The sequence below is a fragment of the Hemitrygon akajei genome, chromosome 7 (assembly GCF_048418815.1).
Source record: "Hemitrygon akajei chromosome 7, sHemAka1.3, whole genome shotgun sequence".
NCBI lineage: Eukaryota > Metazoa > Chordata > Chondrichthyes > Myliobatiformes > Dasyatidae > Hemitrygon > Hemitrygon akajei.
The window spans coordinates 92,290,499-92,315,205 of NC_133130.1; the positions used below are offsets into that span (position 1 = coordinate 92,290,499).

Below are 24,707 nucleotides of genomic sequence, written 5' to 3' on the forward strand. Positions count from 1 at the left end.
CAGGAAGTAGAGGTAACTTTGGCCCTTCTTGTACAGATCCTCTGTGTTGGTGCTGTACTCAAGTCTGTCATCCAGGTGCACCCCCAGGTACGTGTAGGTCCTCACCATCAATAGTAACAGATACTGGAACCTGGAGTAATAAACGATCTGGGAAACTCAGAGAGTCGAGTAGCCTCCGTGGGAGGAAAGGAAAGTTTGATGTTTCAGGTGGGAAAGGCCACAGCTCCTTTCCTCTCCAGATGCTGCCCAACATGCGTCATTCCTCCAGTAAATACTTTGATATTTTCCTGAATTGAACCTGCATCCAGTCCCTTTTTAGCTTAGCTGCGTCCAATCCTGTGTTTCCCAATCTCGTGTTCCGGCATCCCATCCAGCAGTGCGTCTGTGCGGTGAATCACATCACTGCAGTGACACCAGCTCTGGACAACAGTTCCATCTTGTCCCTGACTATTTGGCACCCTCTCTTAGTGGAACAGTTTTCCCAGGCAGCTCATGAATTCTGCACAATTCACAGCCAGACTTTGTCAGTATACGGTCCACAGGCTCGGTAATTAATAAATATAAGCACTTCTGCATTACAGTGCATAATGGAATTTACTTCCCCTTGGCCCTTGGCCATTTTGAACCTATCCTAGTTCAGAAATGACATCAGCTCCCTGTGTCTCAGACTCTGATGGTGCACTCCTACCCAGTGTCGGTCAGTTGGTCTCTCCCTCTCTCTTACAGTTGAAAGAGAAGGTTCTGCAGCGGCAACAAGGGAGCTACATCCTGACAGTGGAGGGTGGCAAACAGCTGCTGCTCTCGGCAGACAGTGACGCAGAGGCAGCCCTACAGGCTGAGCTCACCAGCATCCAGGAGCAATGGAGGGCAGCCAACATCACTCTGGACGACCAGAGGAAGCAGTTGAGCATCTTGTTACGGGTATGTATTCACCACTGAGGCCTCGCGTCGTGACAGGGCAGGGGTATGGCTTCTGAGATATTTTTCTGATCCCTGCTTCTCTTCGGAGACTGCAGTGGGAAATTTTGCATCAATGCAGAGTGAAAGGTATTTGTCCCTACTGTGAGGGAATCAGTGTTGAAGCTAAGCTGTTTATTGAGCTGTTGGTGTCTGTGACAGAGCCTTGGTTATGAACCTGGCTCATGCGAGATTTTTTTTACAAACCAAAAAGGCTGGGAAGGCCAGCATCTACTGCCCATTCCTAAATGCCAAGGATTAAAGATGAGCTTTATTTGTCACATGTCATTGAAGCACACAGTGAAATTTGTCAAATCAAGTCAGTAAGGATTATGCTGGGCAGCCTGTGAGTGTTGCCACGTTTCTTGTGCCAATGTGGCATGCCCAGAACTAACCTTAACCGTACGTCTTTGGAATATGGGAGGAAACCCACACAGTCAGGGGGAAAATGAACAGACTCCTTACAGGCAATGGCCGGAATCGAACCCCACTCTTACAGCTGGCTAGTTGGAAGCGTTCCATTAACCACTACTCTATTGTGCTACCCAATTGAATTGAGTATGTTGCTGAGTCATTTCGTAGGAATTTTAAAAGTCAATTCTTTGATAGATGCAGAGCCACATACAGACCAGAACTGCGAGGAAACAGATATGCTTCCTTGAAACAGATATCTTTCCTTGAACAACACTAGATAACCTGATGAGTTTTAACAATGAGTCAGTAGTTTTGTGGTCACTATTACTCATAACCAGCAAATTTTCTTCTATAGCATTTTACTAAATGAATTTGAATTCCTTGTTGGATTTGATCTTGGGGTTTTAATTGTTATCCGGGTGTCTGGTTGGTAAGATCCCACAGAGTTTGATAACAACCAGTTGACGTGTTTTCCTATATGACAGGTTGGCTTGGACACTTGGGAAAATGTACAATGGGACCTTTCAACATCAGTGTGTAGAGATGAGGCTTTTATTACACTTTTGGATGGTCAATGTGGAGTGAGCCTCCCACTTCCTAATCTCAATGTACAGAGTTAGATTGGTTATTAATTACTTTTAATGGCACACTATCAAAGTCACTGAGCTCTAACTGTGACCTCAGTTCACTTCAGTATAAAACATCTGCTTTTAGAGCAGTAGGTTCTCCTGTACCTGTGAGCTGTTATCTGACACAAAGAAGGTGACATGGCGCACGAGACTATGAGAACATAAAGAAAGCAGGATTAGATGACTTGGCCTCTCAACCCTGCCCTTCCAGTCATTGTGATCCAGTCTGGTCTACACCAGCTTCAACTCCTCTCCTGTCATAACACTCAGTTCCAAACTCTTTCAAATATTTATCTGTCTTTGCTCTCTGGAGCAGAGAATTCCCGAGATCGGACTCCCGATAGAAGAAATATCTGTGCTCCATGGTTTTAAACGCCTGGCTTGCAGTTTGAAGCTATGTCCACTGTTCCTGGCTTTCCCATGATATCTAACCTGTCAAGCCCTGTTGGGATGTTTGAACAAGGTCACTCCTTATTCTTCTGTTCTCCAACGAACAGAGGCTCAGAAAAGTCTGGAATCTCACCATAAACACCTCAACCAGCACAAGTCCATTAAAAAGCCGAGTTACATGGTATTTGAAAGGTATATGATAATGTTTAGTACTAGTTTTCTTTCTGCCTATTATACTTAACCAGAATTATTTAGTGCCACTTCCTGATTGATATCCATGAGCCTCTCTGCATAATCTCACAGCTGACTGATGGTGTAAAATTTCCACGTTGTGTACAACCTGCTGATGTTGTGTGTGCTGTTCTTTCCACGAGCTCTGTTAGTACAAATGGAGCAAGGACGAAAGCGGAGCAGTGGAACTGAACAGCACACACTCATTCATGTTGGCCACTGTACGTGCAGGGCAACTTGCAGCGTGAGAGCGACGAACTGGACCCCCGCCGTGACAAAAAAACACGTACACTTGAAAGGCCATACAAAAAGCAGGAGCCTTCTGCATATAGGAGGCCCGGTTGATTCACCACGCGATCCATCGGCCTCGTGCAGTTCTCACAGTCTCACAATCGATCCAATACGATTCCCAACTATCCATCGTGGTTACTTTCAATTGTACACATTTCCTGTCGCAGCTTCCCCGTAGGACTAATACTGGTCTGAAACAGTGGCCTCTTCTAGCCAGGCGGGAGAATGGCCTGGGTGGGTTTAAACAAGGTCACTCCTCGTTCTTCTGTTCTCCAACAAACAGAGGCTTACTTACAGAGAGAACAGTAAGCCTGTCGCAGTCCTCACCTGCCATCCTTTATAGGGTGACAAGAATCATGTCCCGTTTGGGAAGGTGGATCACCTCACCAGTGTGTTTTAAACCGGTTGCAGTTGTGGACCAGGTTTAACTTGTGTTGTTGCCTGAGATAAGGGGACCAAATGATAAAGTAGGTGTGCATCAGCCCCACAGAGTTCCTCGAGGGCCAGAATTCCGCAGGAGTGCACTACTCACCTCTGCAGCTTCGTACCCTTCTAGGAAACCTTAGACTCTCTTCCTCCGCCACCCTACCTCACCATTGATGCTCTCCTTTGTCACGTCCCACCATCTCTCTGCCCACCAAAACATTCATCCTCTCTCAACCAGCAGCAACTGTATCCTACAATCACTCAGTTTCAAACTTGGTAAATCCTTCTTAAATACTGCATTATGTTCGGCTAAAGCAGAGACAGTGTATTGATCGCATTCTCCCTCTTCCCACCCCACAGAGTGGCGAGGCTGACATCACATCCGACTTTCTGTCCGGTGTGCTAGATTGATGCTTTTAATGGCTTCTAATTGATGTTATTGATGCTTCTTTGCAGGACTGGGAGAGATGCGAGAAGGGGATCGCCGAGTCTCTGGACAAGCTGAGGTCTCTCAAGAAAAAGCTTTCCGAGCCTCTGCCTGACCGTCACGACGAGCTGCACTCCGAACAGATCAGATGCATGGTTACGTTACATTTAATGGTTCATTAGTCTGGATATTTTATTACCAACTTCAGTCACAGAATATAAATCAGATGCAGATCCTGTTCAGATTAACCTGATTTGATAAGGCTCGGTGTGACACACTGATGCAGTGTGGTGCTGATTTTGAAGTAGCTTATAACGCACCTGGTCTGTTTTTCTCTCTGCAGGAACTGGAAAGCTCCTTCGGAGGGTGGACTGACGACCTCGCCCACCTCACGTTTCTGAAGGAGTCGTTGTCCAGCTACATTCACGCTGACGATTTGTCGATCCTGCAGGAGCGGATCGAGCTGCTGCACAGGCAGTGGGATGAGCTGTGCTACCAGGTAAGCATGTTTCTCCCCCTCTCTCGGCGTGTTGATTATCTGGAGCGTGATACATCTCCATTGAGCCTTCAGATGTAGAACATGACGTGTTAACAGCACAATAATATGTTCTTGAATGACTGGAAATTTGCCTTTGATTTTCTTTTCCTATCTTCTGCAGAATAAATATTTCTTTGGGACCATTGTGAGCATCATTCAGTCAATGTTGCTGAAGAGGCACGTTTATAAATTGCCAAAGACAAATACTGTTTCCTGTCCCCTTTTGAATCACATGATCACAGGAACTTGACTGCTACAATTTCAAGATTTTTAAATTTTATTTGTTTATTGTGATACAGTGTGGAACAGGCCCTTTGAGCTGTGCCACCCATTAATCCCCTGATTTAATCCTAGCCTAATCATGGGACAATTCACAATGACCAATTAACCTACTAATTAGTACGTCTTTAGACTGTGGGAAGAAACCAGGGCACCCGGAGGAACCCCAAGCGATCACGGAGAGAACATCTAACTCCTTACAGGCAGCAGCGGGAACTGAACCCGGGTCGCCTGTATGAAAAGCACTGTGCTAACCACTACGCTGCCATGCCAATTCGTAAGATGGTTTTGCGCACCTATTATTATACTAATTACTTTGCTGATTGCAAATCGCGTTTCGTTCCGTTCAGCCTACTTTAAGTTGCCAGTAGGCAAATCGCTGCCCAAGCCTGCAGTTTCTCCAGCTAAACTCTGACTTCACTCATTCCAAAACTTCAGGGATCCCTGACAGCCATTATCAGGAGGACTCTGTCATCTCTTCGCCACCTTCGGCTGATCCCCAGAGAAATGGGGCCTTGTTCGATATGTATGCCTGGCTAAGCTCAGTTGCCATGCCAACAAGATTTGCAGGGAGATGCCTGCCACCCCTCCCAACAGTTGCAGAGTCAACAGCCGGGGATGTTTAGCTCCCTGAGCCCTGGTACATCGCAGGATCGTCTCTCTGCCTCCTCCCGCTACTTTGTGTCCTTCCTGCTCAGCCGCAGCCAGAAGCTGCCCTTTTCTGCCTCTTCAGCTGTCTGGTGGCCCTCCTGAGCCTCGCCATCACGGAGTAACCTTATTGTCAATGTGCCAACAAAGCCCTGGCATCGTGCCCCCACAGGTGGATGATGGTCCTCCAGCCAGCCAGCTCTCTCTCACTCAGCTGCCAGGTCTGAGTACTTCAGTCTTTTCCGCCTGTGGGCAGCCTCCCGTGGGGTGGTTAGCTCAGTGAGGAGGACGGTCTTGGCCACCGTGGACCATAGATTTGGGCTCTGCAGCACAGTACTGTAAGGGTGCTGCACTGTTAATGTTGTAGTACGATGGATGTGAGTTAAAGGCGCTGTTTCACAGAGCAAGGAGAGTTCACTGAGTGTCCTGGTCAACACTTAGACTCGCTTTAGGTAGTAGTAGGCAGCTGTCGATCCCAGGGGATCGTGGGTTTGCGCCTCTGGTGGACTGTGTCCTGTCCAGGGAGCAAGCCTGGGCAGGAAGATTTGAAGGACCGGCTGTTGTCCATGCAGCGGGTTCCCCCTCGCCACGTCACTGATGTAGTCCAAGGGAAGGGAAAGCGCCAGTACAGCTTGGCACCAGTGTCGTCGCAGAGGTTGCCAAAGTGAAATTGTAAGCAACATCAAGCTGCCTTAGGGACCCTGGCTGCAGATTTCTTCCTGGGGATTTACTCCCGAAGCCTTTCCCATGGGTGGGTATGGCCGCAAGGCAGCGGGGGTGTAAAATCAGAGTTTTCTTTCTCCCAGGCGGGCTGCCATCCAAGGCTGACGAGCCCCACCTACCCGAAGCAACTGGTTTTGAGGCACCAGTGGTCCGCCATTGCCCCTTCTCTTTTCAGTAGCTAAGCCACACGTGAAGGCTAAGGGTTGGACTTGGTTGTCAGAGGCTGTTAGAGACACACGCCATTTGGAGAAATTTATAGGTAGTAGGGGCTTATCCTCACTACCACCCCTGGCTTTGACAACCATAGGAACCTGTTTTAGATATTGGTTAAGGATATCTGTCTGCATTGCTGTCGGTGACATTTTGCTGTGCATTTTTAATTGCTGCCTTGTCTATACATCACCTCTCGAGTTTAGTCAGAGATACTTTAGTGGCTGCAAAACACTTTGTAAAATCCACCCACTGTATATACACTAAATGGTTATATATCCCCTCTTTCAAATGTTTTAATCCCTCTTGCACCAGTTTTTAACTTTTAAAAACAGTTTTTAACTGCATAAATCAAAATCTCTTTTCATGTTTACGTTGATTTAATTTTCTTGTTTCCGGAGCTGTGTGAGACTGGCTGCTAAATTCATGGCAGGCACACGAGTAATTTTCACCAGCCAGCAGCGCTGGTGAGAATCCACTGTCTGTGGGAGCAGCGAAAGCAGGCTCAGCGATAACTGCAAACTGGCTTTGGACGTGCTGGAGAAAAGGACATTCAGCAGTGGCAAGGAGCAGCGTAGTGGGTGGGGTGGGGTGGGGATTGTGGAATGTCACTGGTACCACATAGATAGCCCTTTCAAGGAGCCAGCACAAGGTCTGACTCAAATTCCCTCCTCTGTGCTGCATGAATTTATGAATGACTGAGACTGTGACTGAGATCAGTGATTGGGTATAATTCGGGTTTTGATACATGGACTCTGCTTAAAGAGTAGGTATGGAGTAGACAGCTATTGATCACCTGTGCCAGAGTCAACTTAGTCTTAAGGCCTCTCTGAGTGGTGTTATGTTTGGGTGGTGCTTTTCAGTCTGCTTTCTTCTTTGCTTGAAGTTCCTTACTTTTGTATCAGTCCCAGATTTCTCCAGGGATGCTCTGAGCATGTTATTAAATCATTTCTGTTGACCTCCACTGGCCTAGATCTCAGAATGGGGAGCTTTTTTGGGGGGGAGAAGTTCATCTTTATGATGGGCCCAGTCTAATAACTATTTGCTCGATATTGGTGGTATTGACTTTTCTCAGGAGGCTGGCAGTTATCCACAGGTTCAAAGGCCAAGTTACTAATCAACCAGAGCATCAATCTGGCACACCGGGCAGAGTCTTTGATCACACAACTGAAAGGATGGGCAGAAAGGAGAAGATGAAGGTTGGAAATGTGTTATAGTGTTGGCAAGAGGGAGTGAAGAGAAAGTCTATTCAGCCTGAGCTAAGAACCTAAAAGGATATTGCCACCCTTCTGGGGGTCCTCTTGACCTTTTGAGAGAGAGATCAGTGTGTGAATCTGAGTGGAGCTGAGAGATATGCAAACAAAATAGAGCTAAGATTATGCTAGAGTTAAGGAAAGGAGGGAGGAATAACTACAATATACTCAGGAGAATTTTCTTGACCTGTGTAGTATGTTCTCAGTCCAGGTCAAATGGAGGCACTGCTGGGAAATAAGCTGAGCCAAGTGGGCTGACGAGTGGAAGAACACTTTGGTTAAGGATGATTGTCGTTCTTAAAGTTTAGGTTAGAAACTGAGAATGGTAAGGAACTACCTCAGAACAAAACTGGAAGACAGTTGACTTAATTGGGATCTCGTCATGGTAAAATGAAAATGAAGATCATTCAATTAAAGTTTTTCCTATTTAATGTGTGATCAGAAGATATTTTCACAGGCTGGAACATTTCCATTTGAAGGAAAGGTTGAGGACTGACCGCGGAGTTCCTTCAATAAGAAGGGAGATAAAGAGCGTGATGGAGCACAAGAGAATGTGTGATGAATGTCAATGAACTCTACAAATAAATATCAAAGTTGAGAGGAAGTGAAGTCAAAGCAAGAATACAAAGGCAGAAAAGTAGTTAACAGCTCCATACAGTAGTTAACCGTAGTCAACATCAGCTCCATAACAAAGAAAGCCCAGCAGCGTCTCTACTTTCTGCGAAGGCTGAGGAAAGTATCTCCCACCCCCCCATCCTCATCACATTCTACAGGGGTTGTATTGAGAGCATCCTGAGCAGCTGCATCACTGCCTGGTTTGGAAATTGCATCATCTCAGATCGCAAGACCCTGCAGCGGATAGTGAGGTCAGCTGAGAAGATCATTGGGGTCCCTCTTCCCGCCATTACAGACATTTACACTACACGCTGCATCCACAAAGGAAACAGCATTATGAAGGACCCCATGCACCCCTCATACCTCCTGCCGTCTGGGAGAAGGCTCCGAAGCATTCGGGCTCTCACAACCAGGCTATGTAACAGTTTCTTCCCCCCAGGCTATCAGACTCCTCAATACCCAGAGCCTGGACTGACACCAATTTACTGCCTTCTACTGTGCCTATTGCCTTGTCTATTATTTATTGTAATGCCTGCATTGTTTTGTGCACTTTATGCAGTCCTGGGTAGGTCTGTAGTCTAGTGAAGTTTTTTTTGTGTTGTTTTCATGTATTTCAGTGTATTTTTTGTACTGTTTCATGTAGCACTATGGTCCTGAAGTTGTCTCGTTTTTACTGTGTACTGTACCAGCAGTTATGGTCGAAATGACAATGAAAAGTGACTTGACTTGACAGAGAGCCCAGAAATCTGTGTAAATGATACATGGGTAGTAAAAGATAGGATGTGACTGATGAGGGGCAAAGAAGCTGATGCTTGCTTATAGAGACAAAGTGAGACTGGAGCACACACAAGCACTACCAAACTCTGGAACATCTGGAAGGATAGATCTGTGAGCACTGACACCAAGATATGCCTCTTCAAGAGTCTCATCTGGCCAGTAACCCTATATAGCTGTGAAACATGGACCCTAAAAGCAGCTGATGAAAAGAAATTGACAGCATTTGAGATGTGGACAATACAGATGGATTCTCAGGGTATCATACATTGAAAGGAGATCCAACAATTTCATTCTAGAAAAGACTGGCATGAAACCAATGCTTCTGGAAACTGTTATCCAAAGGAAACTTCATTATTTTGGACACAGCTTAAGAACTGATGACACACTGGAATGCACTGTGCTTGAAGGCAGAGTAGAAGGAAGCCACTCCCAAAGCAGACAGAGAACAACCTGGATCGACAACATCAAGAAGTGGACCAGCCCCACCGCCAGAGATGCAAGAGGTTTGACTGCCGACAGATCGCAGTGGAAGGAAGTGGTCGCCAAGGCTCTGGCAGAGTATGGCACACGATGATGATGAGAACACACAGCTCTGGTGTCTTGGTTTTTACTAAGGAAGAGGATGGTGACAAATTGTCAGTTGTAGTGGAGATGGTGGAGATAAGAAATGCGACGAACATTAACAGGTAAAGAGATGCAAGAGAAACCGGAATTGATGATTGTACTTAAAGGAATGTGTGTAGATCTTGCAGCTGGTGGAAAAAGGTGATAATGTAACTAGCAAAATGTAGGATCTTGGACTTCATAAATGGAGGTATTGGCCATCAAGCACAGAAGTTATGTTGAACTTCTAAGTTCCGATTAGATCTCAACTAGAGAACTGTATTTATTTCTGATCAGTACACTTTCTTAAGGATGTGCAGGTTCCTGAGAGGGCACAGAGAAGATTCACTAGAATAATTCCAGCAATAAGGCAGATCTGCTCCAAGATTTAGTTGGAGAAGTTGGGATTGTTCTCCTTGGAGCAAAGGAGGTTGAGGGCAAAATAAATAGATTTAACATGCAAAATTATGAGAACTAGGATAAACATTGAAAACCTACGGCTCAAAACAGGCCCTTCGGCCCACAATGCTGTGCTGAACACGTCCCTACCTTAGAAATTACCTAGGGTTACCCATAGCCCTCTATTTTCCTAAGCTCCATGTACCTATCTAGGAGTCTCTTAAAAGACCCTATCGTATCCACCTTCACCACCGTTGCCGGCAGCCCATTTCATGCACTCACCACTCTCTGTGTAAAAAAAAATTACCGCTGACATCTCCTCTGTACCTACTTCCCAGCACCTTAAAACTGTGCCTGCTCGTGTTAACCATTTCAGCTCTGGGGAAAAGCCTCTGACTATCCTCACGATCAATGTCTCTCATCATCTTATCTATCAGGTCATATCTCATCCTCTGTTGCTCCAAGGAGAAAAGGCCAAGCTCACTCAACCTATTCTCATAAGGCATGATCCCCAATCCAGGCAACACCCTTGTAAATCTCCTCTGCACCCTTTCTACAGGTTCCATATGCTTCCAATAGTGAGGTGACCAGAATTGAGCACAATACTCCAAGTGGGGTCTGATCAGGGTCCTATATAGCTGCAACATTACCTCTTGGCTTTTCAAGTCAGTCCCACGGTTGATGAAGGCCAACACACCATATGCCTTCTTAACCACACAGTCAAGCTGCACAACCGCTTTGAGTGTCCTACAGACTTGGACCCCAAGATCCCTCTGATCCCCCATGCTGCCAAGAGTCTTACCATTAATACTACATTCTGCCATCATATTTGACCTACCAAAATGAACCACCTCACACTTATCTGGGTTGAACTCCATCTGCCACTGCTCAGCCCAGTTTTGCATCCTATCAATGTCCTCTGACAGCCCTCCACATGATCCACAACACCCCCAACCTTCGTGTCATTAGCAAACTTACTAACCCATCCCTCCACTTCCTCATCCATAAGATTGATGAATGGGCAGCCACAAGTTTAAGATTCTGTTCACGAGATGTAAAGAAGATTTTTTTTTAAATCATAGAGTTGTAAACAGCTGGAATTTGTTGCTTATACGTGTGATGAGAGCAGATGATCTGTGATTTGAAAGGAAAAACTTATCGCAAACAAACTTGCAGGGTAGAGGAATGGAATAACAGGAAAGGGATTCGTCGGATTGCTCTTCAGAAAACCAAAATCGGTTGAATGATTTGGGCTGTCATAACCACAGCACCTAAAATTGAAGCATGTTGTGTATATTTTTTTAAATGAGCAAGTCATCCAATTTACTTGTTCTGCACATGTTTTAATGGTGGAATTCCTCCTACCACCGAGCACCCTTGTGTGAGTGCTGTTTCTCTGGTGTCGGTTGTGTACATCATAATTTCATTAATGTACATATTGCTTCTTTGTGCCTTATTGACAACCTACAAACTCTGCATCTCATTTTGGAGAAAGAATTCAGATGAAAAACACTTAAACTTTATTAAAGGTGATTTCCGCAATTTAGCAAATTTGTTAGGCTCTTGACATTAAAAGTAATTGTAATATAGTGCACTTTTAGATTTTTTTATCACTAATTTTTATTTCAACACCAACAAATTACATTCAATCCAACCAGTTCCCGATTACGTTTTGACTGTTTAACCCACCACCCCCTAACCCTCGTCCCCACACCCCTCTTCACCCCTCCCCCCTCTCCACCTTCTCCACCCCTCTCCCCTCCACCAAGCAACTGAATAGTAGTGCAGACACAGAGCATTCCTATTTTAACAGAAGACCTTTTAAGTTAGATATCAAATTTGCCCACGTTAAGATTGTGTTTGGTCGTGCATCATGTACTGTTGCTGATGATAATTCCAGGTAACTGTGTAAGAAATCTAAAGCCTTTGAATGCTTGTAGGGAGAGCTTAATCCTCTAGCATTAAATGATACAATAGTAAGATTTTCTAATTTATCTGTGTTGCTCATCTACCCCTGGATCTGTTGGTGGTGGAGCCCTGAGTTACCCCCTTCCCATCACCCCTCCCATTCATCCCTTTACTTTGTAACATCTGTGAGTGTCACTTAGCAAGTCAGACACTGAACATTATCCGCCCCCCTCTAGCACCAATACATTAGAAAGGCAAAGCAGTTCTCATAGACAATCATATCAAAGAGACAAGAAAAAAAGACTTGGTCAAACCCATTAACCTGGTTAATTAAAACCATTCCCATCTTAAATATAGTATAACACATAATCAAGACCCCAACAGTTCTCTTGCAGGAGACAGTTGTTTTAATAGACCGTCGCTTAGCGATGACACCAGTGACGTCTTATCTCGTGCCCAGGAACGTAAACAAGTCTCCTGGAGACATAACCCGAAATGAACACGTACAACTAAAGTTATTCAGAACAAACTGCTGTTTCTCAGCTTCATTCTTGATGAAGTATGACATTTGGGTGTGTTGAATATCACCTTAGAAAGTAAAGGATAAAAAGTATATTCTACACGGACTTATATCACCTTACCATGTTGTCCTTGTACTAACAAGCCATTGCCTTAAAACCCTGACCTGCAATACTCAGAAACAAATTGGCCCCTTAATTAACTAAATACAAAAGTGCATCAAATTACTTTCCAATAAAAGAAATACCAGAAAACTTCACACCTAGGACGTTAACTTGCCTGTGCCTGTTAGATTGCGCATACAGGCTGGTCTGAGCTCTTAATGCAGTTCCATCTCCTCTTGAGGGGAATTTTTAGATGATTTGTGGACAACAAAACTCAAAAAATCTCTGTAAAGTAAAAAATTTAGCAAACGAGATCTGTTGTATCACCGTTGGAATGATTCTTGAGTCAGTTGATGTCATCAGACGCATAGAAGCCCTTTTCGTGTCATCCTGGTACAAATAAAATTTGCAAGTTATTTAAATAATATTATTCAAGAGATCATTTCCTTTATGTATGCAGCAGGCAAGTTTGCAGAGCATCATCGACTGTTGGCTTTGTAATGGTCTGTAGCAGAGAGCTGTCTTCTGGGGTAGCGTTCACATTAAACAGACCACAACAGGAAGTATGCTTAATCTCAGAAGTTGAGGATAACCTAACAGCAGACATTATGAGCCTTGCAAGCAGGTTTGTCTCGATTGCTGTTTATATTGAAGTTCACTTTAAATGAAGTTCAGTTTTAACATTATAGATTCTGTTGAAAGAATTAGATGTGATCAGGGTAAATGGCTAAATCTTAAACGAGAGCAGTGGTGATGTAGGTGGGTGATGAGAGTATACTTGATGACTTGGCATTCAGCTTCCTCTCGGGTTAGATATCAGTATGAACATGAAATCTGAATTTCCTGTAAAGCATTTTGAATACATTCACCTTGTGTCTGATGGTATTTAGGGCCTCAGTTTGACTTTACAAATCTGTACATGCGTTTAATTTTAATGAGCATATTCATTCATAGTTAATGCGGATTGAGTTTAGAGTTCTGGTATTTAAGCTGCCTTTATAAAGATGTCTAGCTCTAATTTAGTAAGATCTCTTTGTTAACGATACTGTGTGTAACTTTGGTCATTTAAACATCAAATTGAAGTTTTCATTAATACAAACTGTGTTGTCAATTTTGATTGTGTTGTCACATTTGATGAAACAGGAGCCTGTATCTCTGTGCTCTCTCCCTATGGTATTGGTTAGACTTGCATATATTCTAACAGGAATTCAGCCTTTTCTTCATGGATTCCACTCTTAGGTTTCTCTGATACAAAAAAGTTATTTTTGTTGCAAACTTTAAATGGGCTCTACAGTGAAGAAAATGTTCTGTATTGATTATAAGTGAATGCCAGTGTATTAAAATGTACTTGGTTGTTCTGTATTTGGATGGTTAGCGACACCCCGGGGCACTGAGGCATTTGCTGAGGGCTCCCATGGGAGTACTCTGCTGATCGGCTTCCGTAGCTCTCACAGATAATCACGAGATGATGCAGAGGTGATCTGGTATTGGACGACTGAACGGGAAGCCTCAACGGTGCAGAGAGACCAGAAAAGCTGGTGGTGTTGTCCTTCAAATAAACCAGGTTAAATAAGGCATAAAGAAGGAATTCATTATTATGAATTGCGTTGTTAAGGGGAGAAATGTCTGCCAGTAGGAGGAGGTTAGTAACCAGAGATTGCAAGTTTATGTTCTGTCAAGGCATAATTAAGGAGAACATTATTTTATGCAGAATTGTTGAGATAGGGATACGTTGTGATGAGATTTAGTAGATGGAGCTTTGTCAAGTTTTTAAAAAGGAAGTAGTTGCAAGGCCACGGAGAAAGAGGAGTGGATCTATTTGGAAAGCTGTTTGAAATTGCCTGTAGAATTCAAGTGGTGAATCAGGTGTTGATCAAGCGAGCTGTCTAATCCTGCAACGTGTTGAGCTTTTTGAGTTTTGTGCAAATCGGTACAAGTGGGGTGTATTTCATCATGCTCCTGAACTATGCCCTTGTAAACCAAACACTGGAGAATACCTAGCCTTTGCTCTGCCCTCGTTTCTGTGATTCGTTCATTTGTTTTTCACAAAAATAAACTTGGCTGGCTGTCAGACTAAAAGGTGCAAGGAAGAAGTTGAGCTTTTAACATAATATTGCAAGGTTTTTGTGATCATAGATATGGGCAGACTGTGCTGTTACTTCAATGGTTTATTGTCTCCCATTATCTAAATGTTGCAATAGTCACCATTAATATTTAATGCACTTATCATGGCTTTTTTTGTGCGGATCTAATCCTCCCAATGCTTTAAATCTCCAGGTCTTGTCCCGCAGACAGCTGGTAACAGAGAAGCTGAACGAGTGGGCACTGTTCAATGAGAAAAACAAAGAGCTGTGTGAGTGGTTGACCCAGATGGAGAGCAAAGTCTCACAGAATGGGGACGTCAGCATCGAGGAGATGATCGAGAAGCTGCAGAAGGTAAATTCTGATATGATGCTGGTAGTAATTTTTAAACTTAATTTTTAGAGATACGGCATGGTAACAGGTCTTTCAAGCTCAACAAGCCCACGCTGCCCAATTGCACCCATGTGACCAATTAACCTACAAATCTTGGAATGCGGGAGGAAATCAGAGCACTGGGGGAACCTACGCGGTCATGGGGAGAACGTACAGACTTAGACAGCTGCAGGAACTGAACCCAGGCCACGAACGCTGTAATAACGTTCACAAACCACTACACTCCCGTGCCTCCTTTAAATAGTGCTGCTCAGAATACGCAAGCCAGTGTTTTTTTTTATTTGTATGCGCACAGATAAAGCAGCATGTGTGTTGTAAGAGAGGCAAAGATTTCACTGGGTGACATGTGCTCATCCAAATGGTTTGCCACTGTAGGGGTAGACTGACAGATCAGACAAAGTTGGTGTTTGAATACCAGGGGATTTGACTAAAAACTGGTGTTCACCAGGAGACCAGCTGAAGCTGCTCATTTGGTGCAGCTTTTACTTTCTCTGTTAGCAAGATTACCAGGAAACTACGTTTTGATAACAATGGTGGTCACAGGAAGACTTAATTAAGTAACAGACTAGGCCCTGATTACAGAATAAGATGATTATCCACAGGTTTAGCAGTAATTTTCTATTACAATAATGGGTGCGCAACACAATTGTGAAGTTCCTAAACTTGGGTGTCTTCACTGCTGCACTCCATGTCTGTACGTTTGACTGCCTTCCTCTGTTACCACATTCAGCACAATCCACATCTTTATTTACCACATGTTCTTTCCCCTGCAACAGGCATCTTAAATTTCATTTTGTGCTGCAATAGGTTGAGATTTCTGTCGTTTCTCTTCATTCCTTAATCTAGAGCAGCACGGATGGATTCCAGGGAAGTGGGAGATCTGGGGGGCCTGGGGACTGCCTGATTACAACCTCTGCAGGAAGTGCATCTGGGTGCAGTTCTTTACAGACCAGGTTAGGGAGCTGGAGCTGGATGACATATGGCTCATTCTGGAGAATGATGGAGGTGATAGGGGCTAGAGGGAAACAATCACACTTAATTTGTGGGAGGCAGGTAGGTGTGGGCGGAATGGCATACCAGGGGATAGCGGGAGTGATGAAGTCTCTGGCATTGAGTTTGACTCTGTGGCTCAGAAGGAAATGGCGGAGAAGAGAAGAGTGATGGTGATAGGAGATTCAGTATTTAGGGGAGTGGACAGGAGATTCTCTGGATGCAAAGGAAACAAATGGATGTTATGTTGTCTCCCAGGTGCCAGGGTCAGGGACATTGCAGACTAGGTCCAAAGCATTTTTAAAGGGGAGGCTGAGCAGCTGGGAGTCGTGTACATATTGGTACCAGTGACAGAGGTGGAAAAGGGGACGAGGTCCTGAAGAGAGAATACATGGAGCTAGGTAGGCAGCTGAAAAGGAGCCCCTCAAGGGCAGTAATCTCTGGATTGCTGTCTGTGCCACACACCATTCAGGGTAAGTGTAGAATAATTTAGCAGATGAACAGGCGGCTGAAGAATTGGTGCAGGGGGCAGGGTTTCAGATTTATGGATCATTGGGATCTCTTTTAAGGAAGGTATGACACGTACAAAGGGACGGGTTACACCACAACATGAGGGGACCAATGTCCTTGCAGGAAAGTTTGCTCGAGTTGTTGAGGGGGGTTTAAACTAGGTTAGCGGGGGATGTTAGAGTGATAGGTTAGAGGATTGAGCGGTTGTTGTAGAGGTGATGCAGCATGTAGAGAGACTATAAGGGAAGGGTAGGCAGTGGTTGTGGCACTAGTGCAGTTAGTTGGATGGGTTGAAATGCGCCTACATCAATGTGAGAAGCACTGAGACCAAGGGTGATGAACATAAAGCACGATTGGTACGTGGAGCTGTGATGTTGTGTCCATTACAGAGACTTGGCTGTCACAAGGGCAGGAATGACTGCTGGATGTCCTGGGGTTTAGATGTTTCAAAAGGAACAGGGAGGCAGGTACAAGAGGTGGGAACTGGCATTGCTGATCAGGGACAGTATCACAACTGCAGAGAGAAAGGATGTCACGGAAAGATTATTGACTGAATCATTGTGGGTGGAAATCAGGAACAGGAAGGGAACAATCACTATATTGGGAGTATTCTATAGACACCTCTCCCCTGGGCCCCCTCAATAGCAACAGAGACACCAAGGAACAGATTGGGAGAAAAATGTAAAAAATAATAATTTGTTGTCACGGTGACTTCAACTTCTCGAATTTTAAGTGGCATCTCCTTAGTGTAAAAGGTTTAGGTGGGGCAAAGTTTGTTATGTATATCCTGGAAGGATTTCTGACAGACTGACTAGAGGAGAGGCCATACTGGATCTAGTGCCAGGCAATTAACCTGATCAGATTACAGATCTCTCAGTGGGTGAACATTTTGGAGACGGTGACCACAACTCCCTGACCATTGCTATAGCCTTGGACAGGGATAGGATCAGACGGTGTTTAATTGGGGAATTGCAATTTATGATGCTATTAGGCAGGAACTTGGGAGTGTAAACTGGGAACAGATGAGCTCAGGGAAATGCATAATAGAAACATGGAGGTTGCTCAGGGAGTGCTTGATTGGAGTTCTGGATAGGTTTCTCCTATTGGGGCAGCGACAAGAGAAGTGGAACATGTACACCTGTAGTCAAGAGGAAGAAGGAAGGGTACGTGTAGTGTATACATGTGAGGATACATGTACATAATGTAAAAAGAATCAGTCCCAACACTAGTGGTCCCTGTGACCAGTGATGTTGGGACCAATTCTTTTTACATTATATGTTAATAATTTTGGATGATGGTATTGATGGCTTTGTTGCAAAGTTTGCAGACAATACAAGGATAGGTGGAGGGACAAGTAGTTTAGAGGAAGTGGAGAGGCTACAGAAAGACTTGGACAGATTAGGAGAATGGGCAAGGAAGTGGCAGATGGAATACAGTGTCTGGGAGTGTATGGCTGTGCCCTTCGATGGAAGAAATGAAAGGGTTGACTATTTTCTAAATGGCGAGGAAATACAAAACAGCGGAGGCACAAAGGGACTTGAGAGCCCTTGTGCAGGATTCCCTAACGGTTAATTTGCAGGTTGAGTCTGTGGTGAGGAAGACAAATACGATGTTATCGTTCATTTCAAGAAGACTAGAAAATAAAAGCAAGGATGTAATATTGAGACTTTTTAAAGCACTGGTGAGGACTCACTTGGAGCAATGAGCAGTTTTGGGCCACTTCTCTTAGAAAGGATGTGCTGAAACCAGAGAAGCTTCAAAGGAGGTTCAAGAAGATGATTCCAGGATTGAACGACTTGTCATATGAAGAGCATTTGATGGCTCTGGGCCTGTATTCACTGGAATTCAGAAGAATGAAAGGTTACCTAATTGAAGCCTATTGAATGGTGAAAGGACTTGATAGAGTGGATATGGAAAGGATGTTTCGTATGGTGGGAGAGTCTAAGACCAGAGGACACAGCCTCAGAATAGAGGGGTGTCGTTTTAGAACGGAGATGAGGAAGAATTGTTTTGGCCAGAGAGTGATTGCTCTGTGAAATTCGATATCACAGGCAGCTGTGGAGGCAAAGTCTGTTTGTATAAGGCAGAGGTTGATAAATACTTGATTGGTCAGGGCATGAAGGGATACGGGGTAAAGGCAAGAGATTGCTGCTGAGAGGTAAAATGTTTAGCCACGATGAAATGGGGGAGCAGACTCAGTGGGCCAAATGGCCTAATTATGCTCCTGTGTCTTAAGGTTTAGGGAGCAAAAATCAGACAGGGCTGTTGTAAATTATCAGGTAATCAAGTAGGTGCTTAAAATGGACTTAGGAGAGCAAGAAGGGGGCATGAGAAGGCCTGGGCAAGTGGATAAAGGAAAACCCCAAGGCATTCTACAAGTGTATGCAGAACAGCAGGATGACCAGAGAGAGAATAGGACCTGTTGTCGTGTGAACACAGTCACTGGAGAGACGCAGCTGGTAGCTATATAAATTGTCTTTTTTATTTGATACTCACAAAAAGAAATCGAGAGAGAGAGAGAGGGAGTCCCTGATCCAACATTACAGCACATTTTTATATGTCAAAGAACAAAGGTAACAGGACAATATCTTTAGTTACAAAGCCCTCATCATGCTTTTTTTGAGTTGCATGTAATTTTTCATTTATCTGGATCTTCCTACCAACACACCCAAAGTAAGTGTTAATTATGTTGTTTTCATGCATTGGGATGTTGATTGGATCACGCATTTGCAGACAATTAGTTAAGTGCCAGGTTCTTGGTCTGTCTGGCCTGTGTTTTACTTTGCTGGACTGTGATTTAAATTTAATCTGTAATGTGAAGGTTGGTTGCTGAAGTCAGTATCCCCTATATGCCCTAACCCCCAAAAAATGCCCTAGGGACAAAAGAGGACATGTGCCTTGAGTTGAAGGAGGTAGGGGGTAGGAGAGATCCTCAATGAATATTTGCTTCATTATTCACCAGTGGCAGGGACTTGAGGACAGTTTAGAACAAGCTAATGTGCTGGAGTGTGTCAATGTTAGGAAAGAAGATGTGTTGAAACTTTTGGAAAAACATTAGGATTGATAAATCCCCAGGGCTGGATGGGATATACCCCAACTTATTATGGGAAGTGAGGGAGGAGATCTCTGCACCTTTGGCCATGGTCTATGTATCCTCACTGGCTACAGAACTAGTATCTACTGATTGGAGGGTGGCAAATGTTACTTCTTTCTTTGAAAGATAATAAGGATAATCTTGGGATTTATAGATCAATGAGTCTTACATCAGTGGTGGGGAAATTATTGGAGAAGATTCTTAGAGAAAAGACTTATGAGCTTTGGAGAAGCAATCTGATTAGGAATAGATAGCATGGCTTTATGAGGGGCTGGTTGTGCCTCACGAGCCTGATTGAATTCTTCAAAGAAGTGACAAAACAAATTGATGAAAGTAGGGCAGCGATGTGGTGTGCATGGATTTTTGTAAAGCCTTTGACAAGGTTTCCCATGGTAAGCTCATTCAGAAATTCAGGAGGCACAGGATCCAGGGAAACTTGGCTATTCAGAGCAACACACACACAGAATGCTGGAGGAACTCACCAGGCCAGGCAGCATCAATGGGAAAAAGTGCAGTTGACGCTTCAAGCAGCCCGGCCTGCTGAGTTCCTCCAGCACTTTGCATGTGTTGCTCAGATTTTCAGCATCTGCAGATTTTCCTTTGTATGGGAATTTAGAATTGGCTTGCCCATAGAAGGTGGAAGGTGGTTATAGTTGGAGCATTTTCTTCCTGGAAGTCAGTGACTTGTGGTGTTCCACAGCAATCTGTTCTTGGACCCTTGTTCTTTGTGATTTTTTTAATTATAAATGAATTGGATGTAGAAGTGTATGAAGTTTGCAGATGACACGGTGGCTGGTGGTGTTGCAAATAGTACAGGAGGTTGTCATGGGTCACAAAGGAACATCAATATAGTGCAGAGCTGGGCTGAGGAGTGGTGGAGTTCAATCCAGAAAAATGGGTGAGGTGATACAGTTTGCAAGGTCGTACTTGGAAGACGGAGCACACAGTTAATGACAGGATTCTTAGCAATGTAGAGGAATGGAGGGATCTTGGGATCCGCACAAGATGATCGGATAGTTAAGATGGTGTATGGTGTGTTGGCTCTCATTAGTCAGGAATTGAGTTCAGGAGCTGTGAGGAAATGTTGCAGTTCTACAAAACTGCAGTTAAATCACATTTGAAATATTTGTTCGGTCTAGTTGCCTCCTTTATAGGAAAGATGTGAACAGCTTTATAGAGGGTGCAAGTAGAAGACGAAGCATCATAAAGATTGAAAGATGTTCTGGCTCCAAACAAGACACTATTATTAAAAGGAGAAAATGGTTTGGAGAGACATAGTCATGCACAAAGGATCAATCCTTCAACCTACCATGTCCACACTGACCATCAAGTACCCATCTACACCAATTTACCAGCACTTTGGTGTTCTACCTTCTTTACGGTGGTGATTCAAAAGTTGCCTAGGTACTTGCCCAGATACTTCTAATTTGCTCTGGACTAGTTTGTTTCTCCCCTTGCTGGCTGGAGGGCAGCCTTTACTGGAAACTACTCTAATATTACAACATAGAAAGCCCATTTAGCTCATCAGGCTTTTTGTAAGGCAAATAGTGCCATTCTCCTGCATTTCCCATAGCCCTCTAATGATCTTTTTCCCTAAGATCTCCAATCCTTCCTTTTGTTTAAACCCATGATTGAATCTACTGCAACAACCCTTTTTGGATGTTCATTTGCTGCTTAAAAAAAAATTCCTCTTGCCCCTTCAGATTTGTTCACCAATTAAATTAAATATGTGTCCTTGGCTTTGTTTGTCTTCTGCCAGTTGGAAAGGTTTGGAAATAGAAGACAAAAGAATAAGGAATGGAAACCATGATACTTAGAGCATGCAGAACTTGGATGCTTTCTTCATTACGGTTATTGAGTCACATGCAGGAATAGTCTTTTTTTTAAATGCTATTTGCATACCTTTTCTCTTCTACACAGGTCCAGTTGAACATTGCCTTATTGATGGAATGCAAATCTAACTGGGTTCACTCCCATTTTTCCCGCAGGATTATCAGGAGGAAATCACCGCAGCAGCGGAGAACAAGGTGCAGCTTCAACAGCTGGGCCAGAGACTCGTCCACGCAAGTCAGGAAAGCAAGGCATCGGAAATAGAATACAAACTGGGCAAGATTGATGATCGATGGCAGCACCTGCTGGATCTCATTGGTGCCAGGTAAGAGACGAACAGCACCTGTTAGATTGGGTCAGTGCCACGTAAGAGAACTCTGAATCTCTTGAAACCTGTCTGATCCCATTCACTACCTGCAGAGCAGTGATACTAAATGCAGCGAATCCAGCCTGCTCAGAACTTTGCCAGTGTCGGGCCAGCAAATTTTCCGAACCATGCAATGTTACTCCGATTAGTACTCCCAATGCACTTTGAATTCAATATTTTGTTTAGATGTCACGCAGTAGAATGATACATATGGCAGCGAATCTGATGGAAGTGGGGCGGCGGGGTAGTGTAGTGGTTAACGTAACACTATTACCAGTGACCCGGGTTCAACTTCTGCCACTGTCTGTAAGGAGCTTGTACGTTTTTCCTGTGTCCGCGTGGGTTTCCTCCCACGTTCTAAAGACATACGGGTTAGCTGGTTAATTGGTCACATGGTGGTGCCAGCACATTGGGCAGGAAAAGCCTGTTGCCATGCTGTACCTCTAAATAATAACAAAATGAAGTAAGGGAGACAGAACAGGATAAGCAGAAAGGGAAAGGTTATACTGGGATTCTGGCAAGTGGGAAGGGAGGGCAGGTGTTAGCACCCAGTGCACCAAATATTGATCTATCCAGATAGTGGATTATCAATATTACTGTAATGATGTGTATTGCTTATTTATTTATTATTATTATTTCTTTCATTTTGTATTTGCACAGTCTTGTCTTTTGCACACTGGTTGAACACCAGTTCAATATTAACTCGACCATTTACGTTACAAGTCCGGTAACTGTGCTCCAGCTGTCCTATGATGCATTTTGTCTACAAATGAGTCTGCCATTGAATATCCTGAACATTGCTCTTTGAAAATTTATTAAAATGACTCCTTTCTTCATAAGCAAAATGGCTACAGCATTAGACAGTCAACAGTTGTCGTAGATTTCCAGCCTCCAACAGCTGAACCCTTTGGAGAAAACATTTTGATTTTGTTTCCTAAATCCATAAAAAAGTCATTTGTTGTCCTGTAATAATGCAGCTGTTAGGGCTTTGGGCAGCTGCCTTGGATGCTCTGACAGCATTCCTTTTGTGGTGCTACAAAGGATCCAGTGCTACCTTCCCAGAATCCAGACTTTTTTTTCCCCAAATTACTTCTCTTTATCTCCTTTAGAATCAGCTACTCTGTACAAACTTATCTGCACAAGCTGGTTGAATTGTCTGCTGTCCACATGCTAGCTTTGTGCTGAAGGGGCTTATGTGGGCTGGACGATGTCAAAGGGAGGAGGGGTGGGGGGGAATGATGAGACACAGACACACCCCAAAAGAGCCTACTAGTCACTGGAGCATTGCTTAATGAACGTGTGTGAAATTCTTGCCAGAGAGTTAGACTGATATCATCATTGATGTAATGATTAAACCCTGAGAGGAGATCTAGGAAATTCCAGTAGTGTTTGACAATATCATTTCATACTTGGTCCTAAGCCTCCTTTCAGGGGATTTTGTGTATAATTAAAAGATGGTCACATTAGCAGTAACTTCTAGAGACAACTTCTGTTTGGTAAACATGACAGAGTTCAAAGGCAATGATAATTACTGTCTTTAAAATGTATAATTATCTAATTTAAAATTTATATTACACTTGTGATCTCAGCATCCACAAGTATATTTAATTTAATCCGGTGTCCCTGAGTTGGAGTCGTGACTGTAATATAGAAAACGCAATGGAACTCCCCAGACGATCTGGCAGGTTTAAGCATGGGGTGAATGTTGGCAGGAGGCTGACATGATGCTTTGCCCCAGCCAAAAGATTGTCTCTAATCTTGTGCTTCTGCAACATTGCCCCATTCTTGGACAGTTACGTCATGATAATGTTCACATTATCATGTTCGGATGAGTTATTGCACATAGTTTGGCAAGAGGCCATTTAGCAGTTTCAATGAGCAGATGTTTTCATTCAGAGGGAGGTGAATCTCTGAGATCCTCTATTTCAGTAGTTTAGTCAAAAGCGATTGATGAATTTGTGGATATTAAGGAAAGTAAGAAGTTGAGAATTGTGCAGGAAAATAGGGTGAGGCTTTGAGAATGCTCAGAGGACCCAGGTGGCTGCTTCGGCTCCAAATTTGCATTTATCTTGTGTACTGAAAGCGTTTGTTAGTGTTAAATGTCACCTATGCAATACACCTGCCGATCTACGAACTTGTGCAACTTAATGCTATACCCCTCACAGTGCATTATGCTTCCAAACTTGTTCTCAGCATATTTAGAAATATCAAAGTTGAGTTTATTGTTTTATTGAGTTTATTGTTATAATGCACAGGTACAGTGAAACACTTACAACAGCATCACAGGCATCAGATGCACACCACTCACAAGGAAAAAAGCATAAATTGAAAATAAATTATACAAGAAAGAACACAATTAGAACAAAACAAAATCCAGTTTAGTGCAAGTACAACGTACGAGATGTACACCCAGGTCCAAGACATTTATAAATACATTAACCAAGCAGTGTTCCTGGTACTGAGTCGAAGGAACATACACTCCCTGCCATCTGAAAAAGAACTGCTTGCTAATAGTTTATTTCCTGTCACCTAGCCATTCTCTACCTGTGCTTTTATTGCCCCTTTTATTTCATGGGATTAAATCTTGAAAATGTGCCCATTATACAGCATTTTATCAAACACCACCTGAAAATCGATATATACTGCATCCACTGCGTTCTCCTCATCAAAAAAAAGCTATGAAGTTAATTAAGTGCATTTTATCTGTAACAAATCCATGCTGGGCATTTCCTGGTCCATCCACCCTTATCCTAGAGCACAATTGAATCATTGCAACAGTTGATTATGGTCACTATTCTGGAATTAATTTTGCAGGTTACCACATTCCCAATGTGCCATAGTTTACTGGGAGTTTTGTGGCACAGCGTTATTGTCTGTACCCATCAATCTTGTGCATAAAACTTTGTAAGACCCAACAGATTGACATCTGGTTCATCAAGTGATGTTTGCAGGACTCCCTTTAAGCTCAACAGAGCCGGGTTTTCGTGCTCCTTTGAACATGATGGACTTACTGGAAATTTTACTACAGTGCTGTGCAACATTTTTTATTGAAGATGTAACTTGTAACTAGGTTGGGATAGTAATTGGAATAACAACCTGA

The 24,707-nt window shown here is 43.6% G+C and overlaps 1 protein-coding gene across 1 annotated transcript in view; it reads left to right on the forward strand.

Annotated features, from left to right (window-relative positions):
• Positions 1 to 24,707, forward strand: part of LOC140730671 (nesprin-1-like) — a 626,730-nt gene that overhangs the window by 531,583 nt on the left and 70,440 nt on the right. The window contains 5 exon segments of the mRNA XM_073051428.1: positions 727 to 921; positions 3,795 to 3,920; positions 4,109 to 4,264; positions 14,619 to 14,777; positions 21,399 to 21,565. Of these exon segments, the coding sequence (XP_072907529.1) occupies positions 727 to 921; positions 3,795 to 3,920; positions 4,109 to 4,264; positions 14,619 to 14,777; positions 21,399 to 21,565 (803 nt within the window).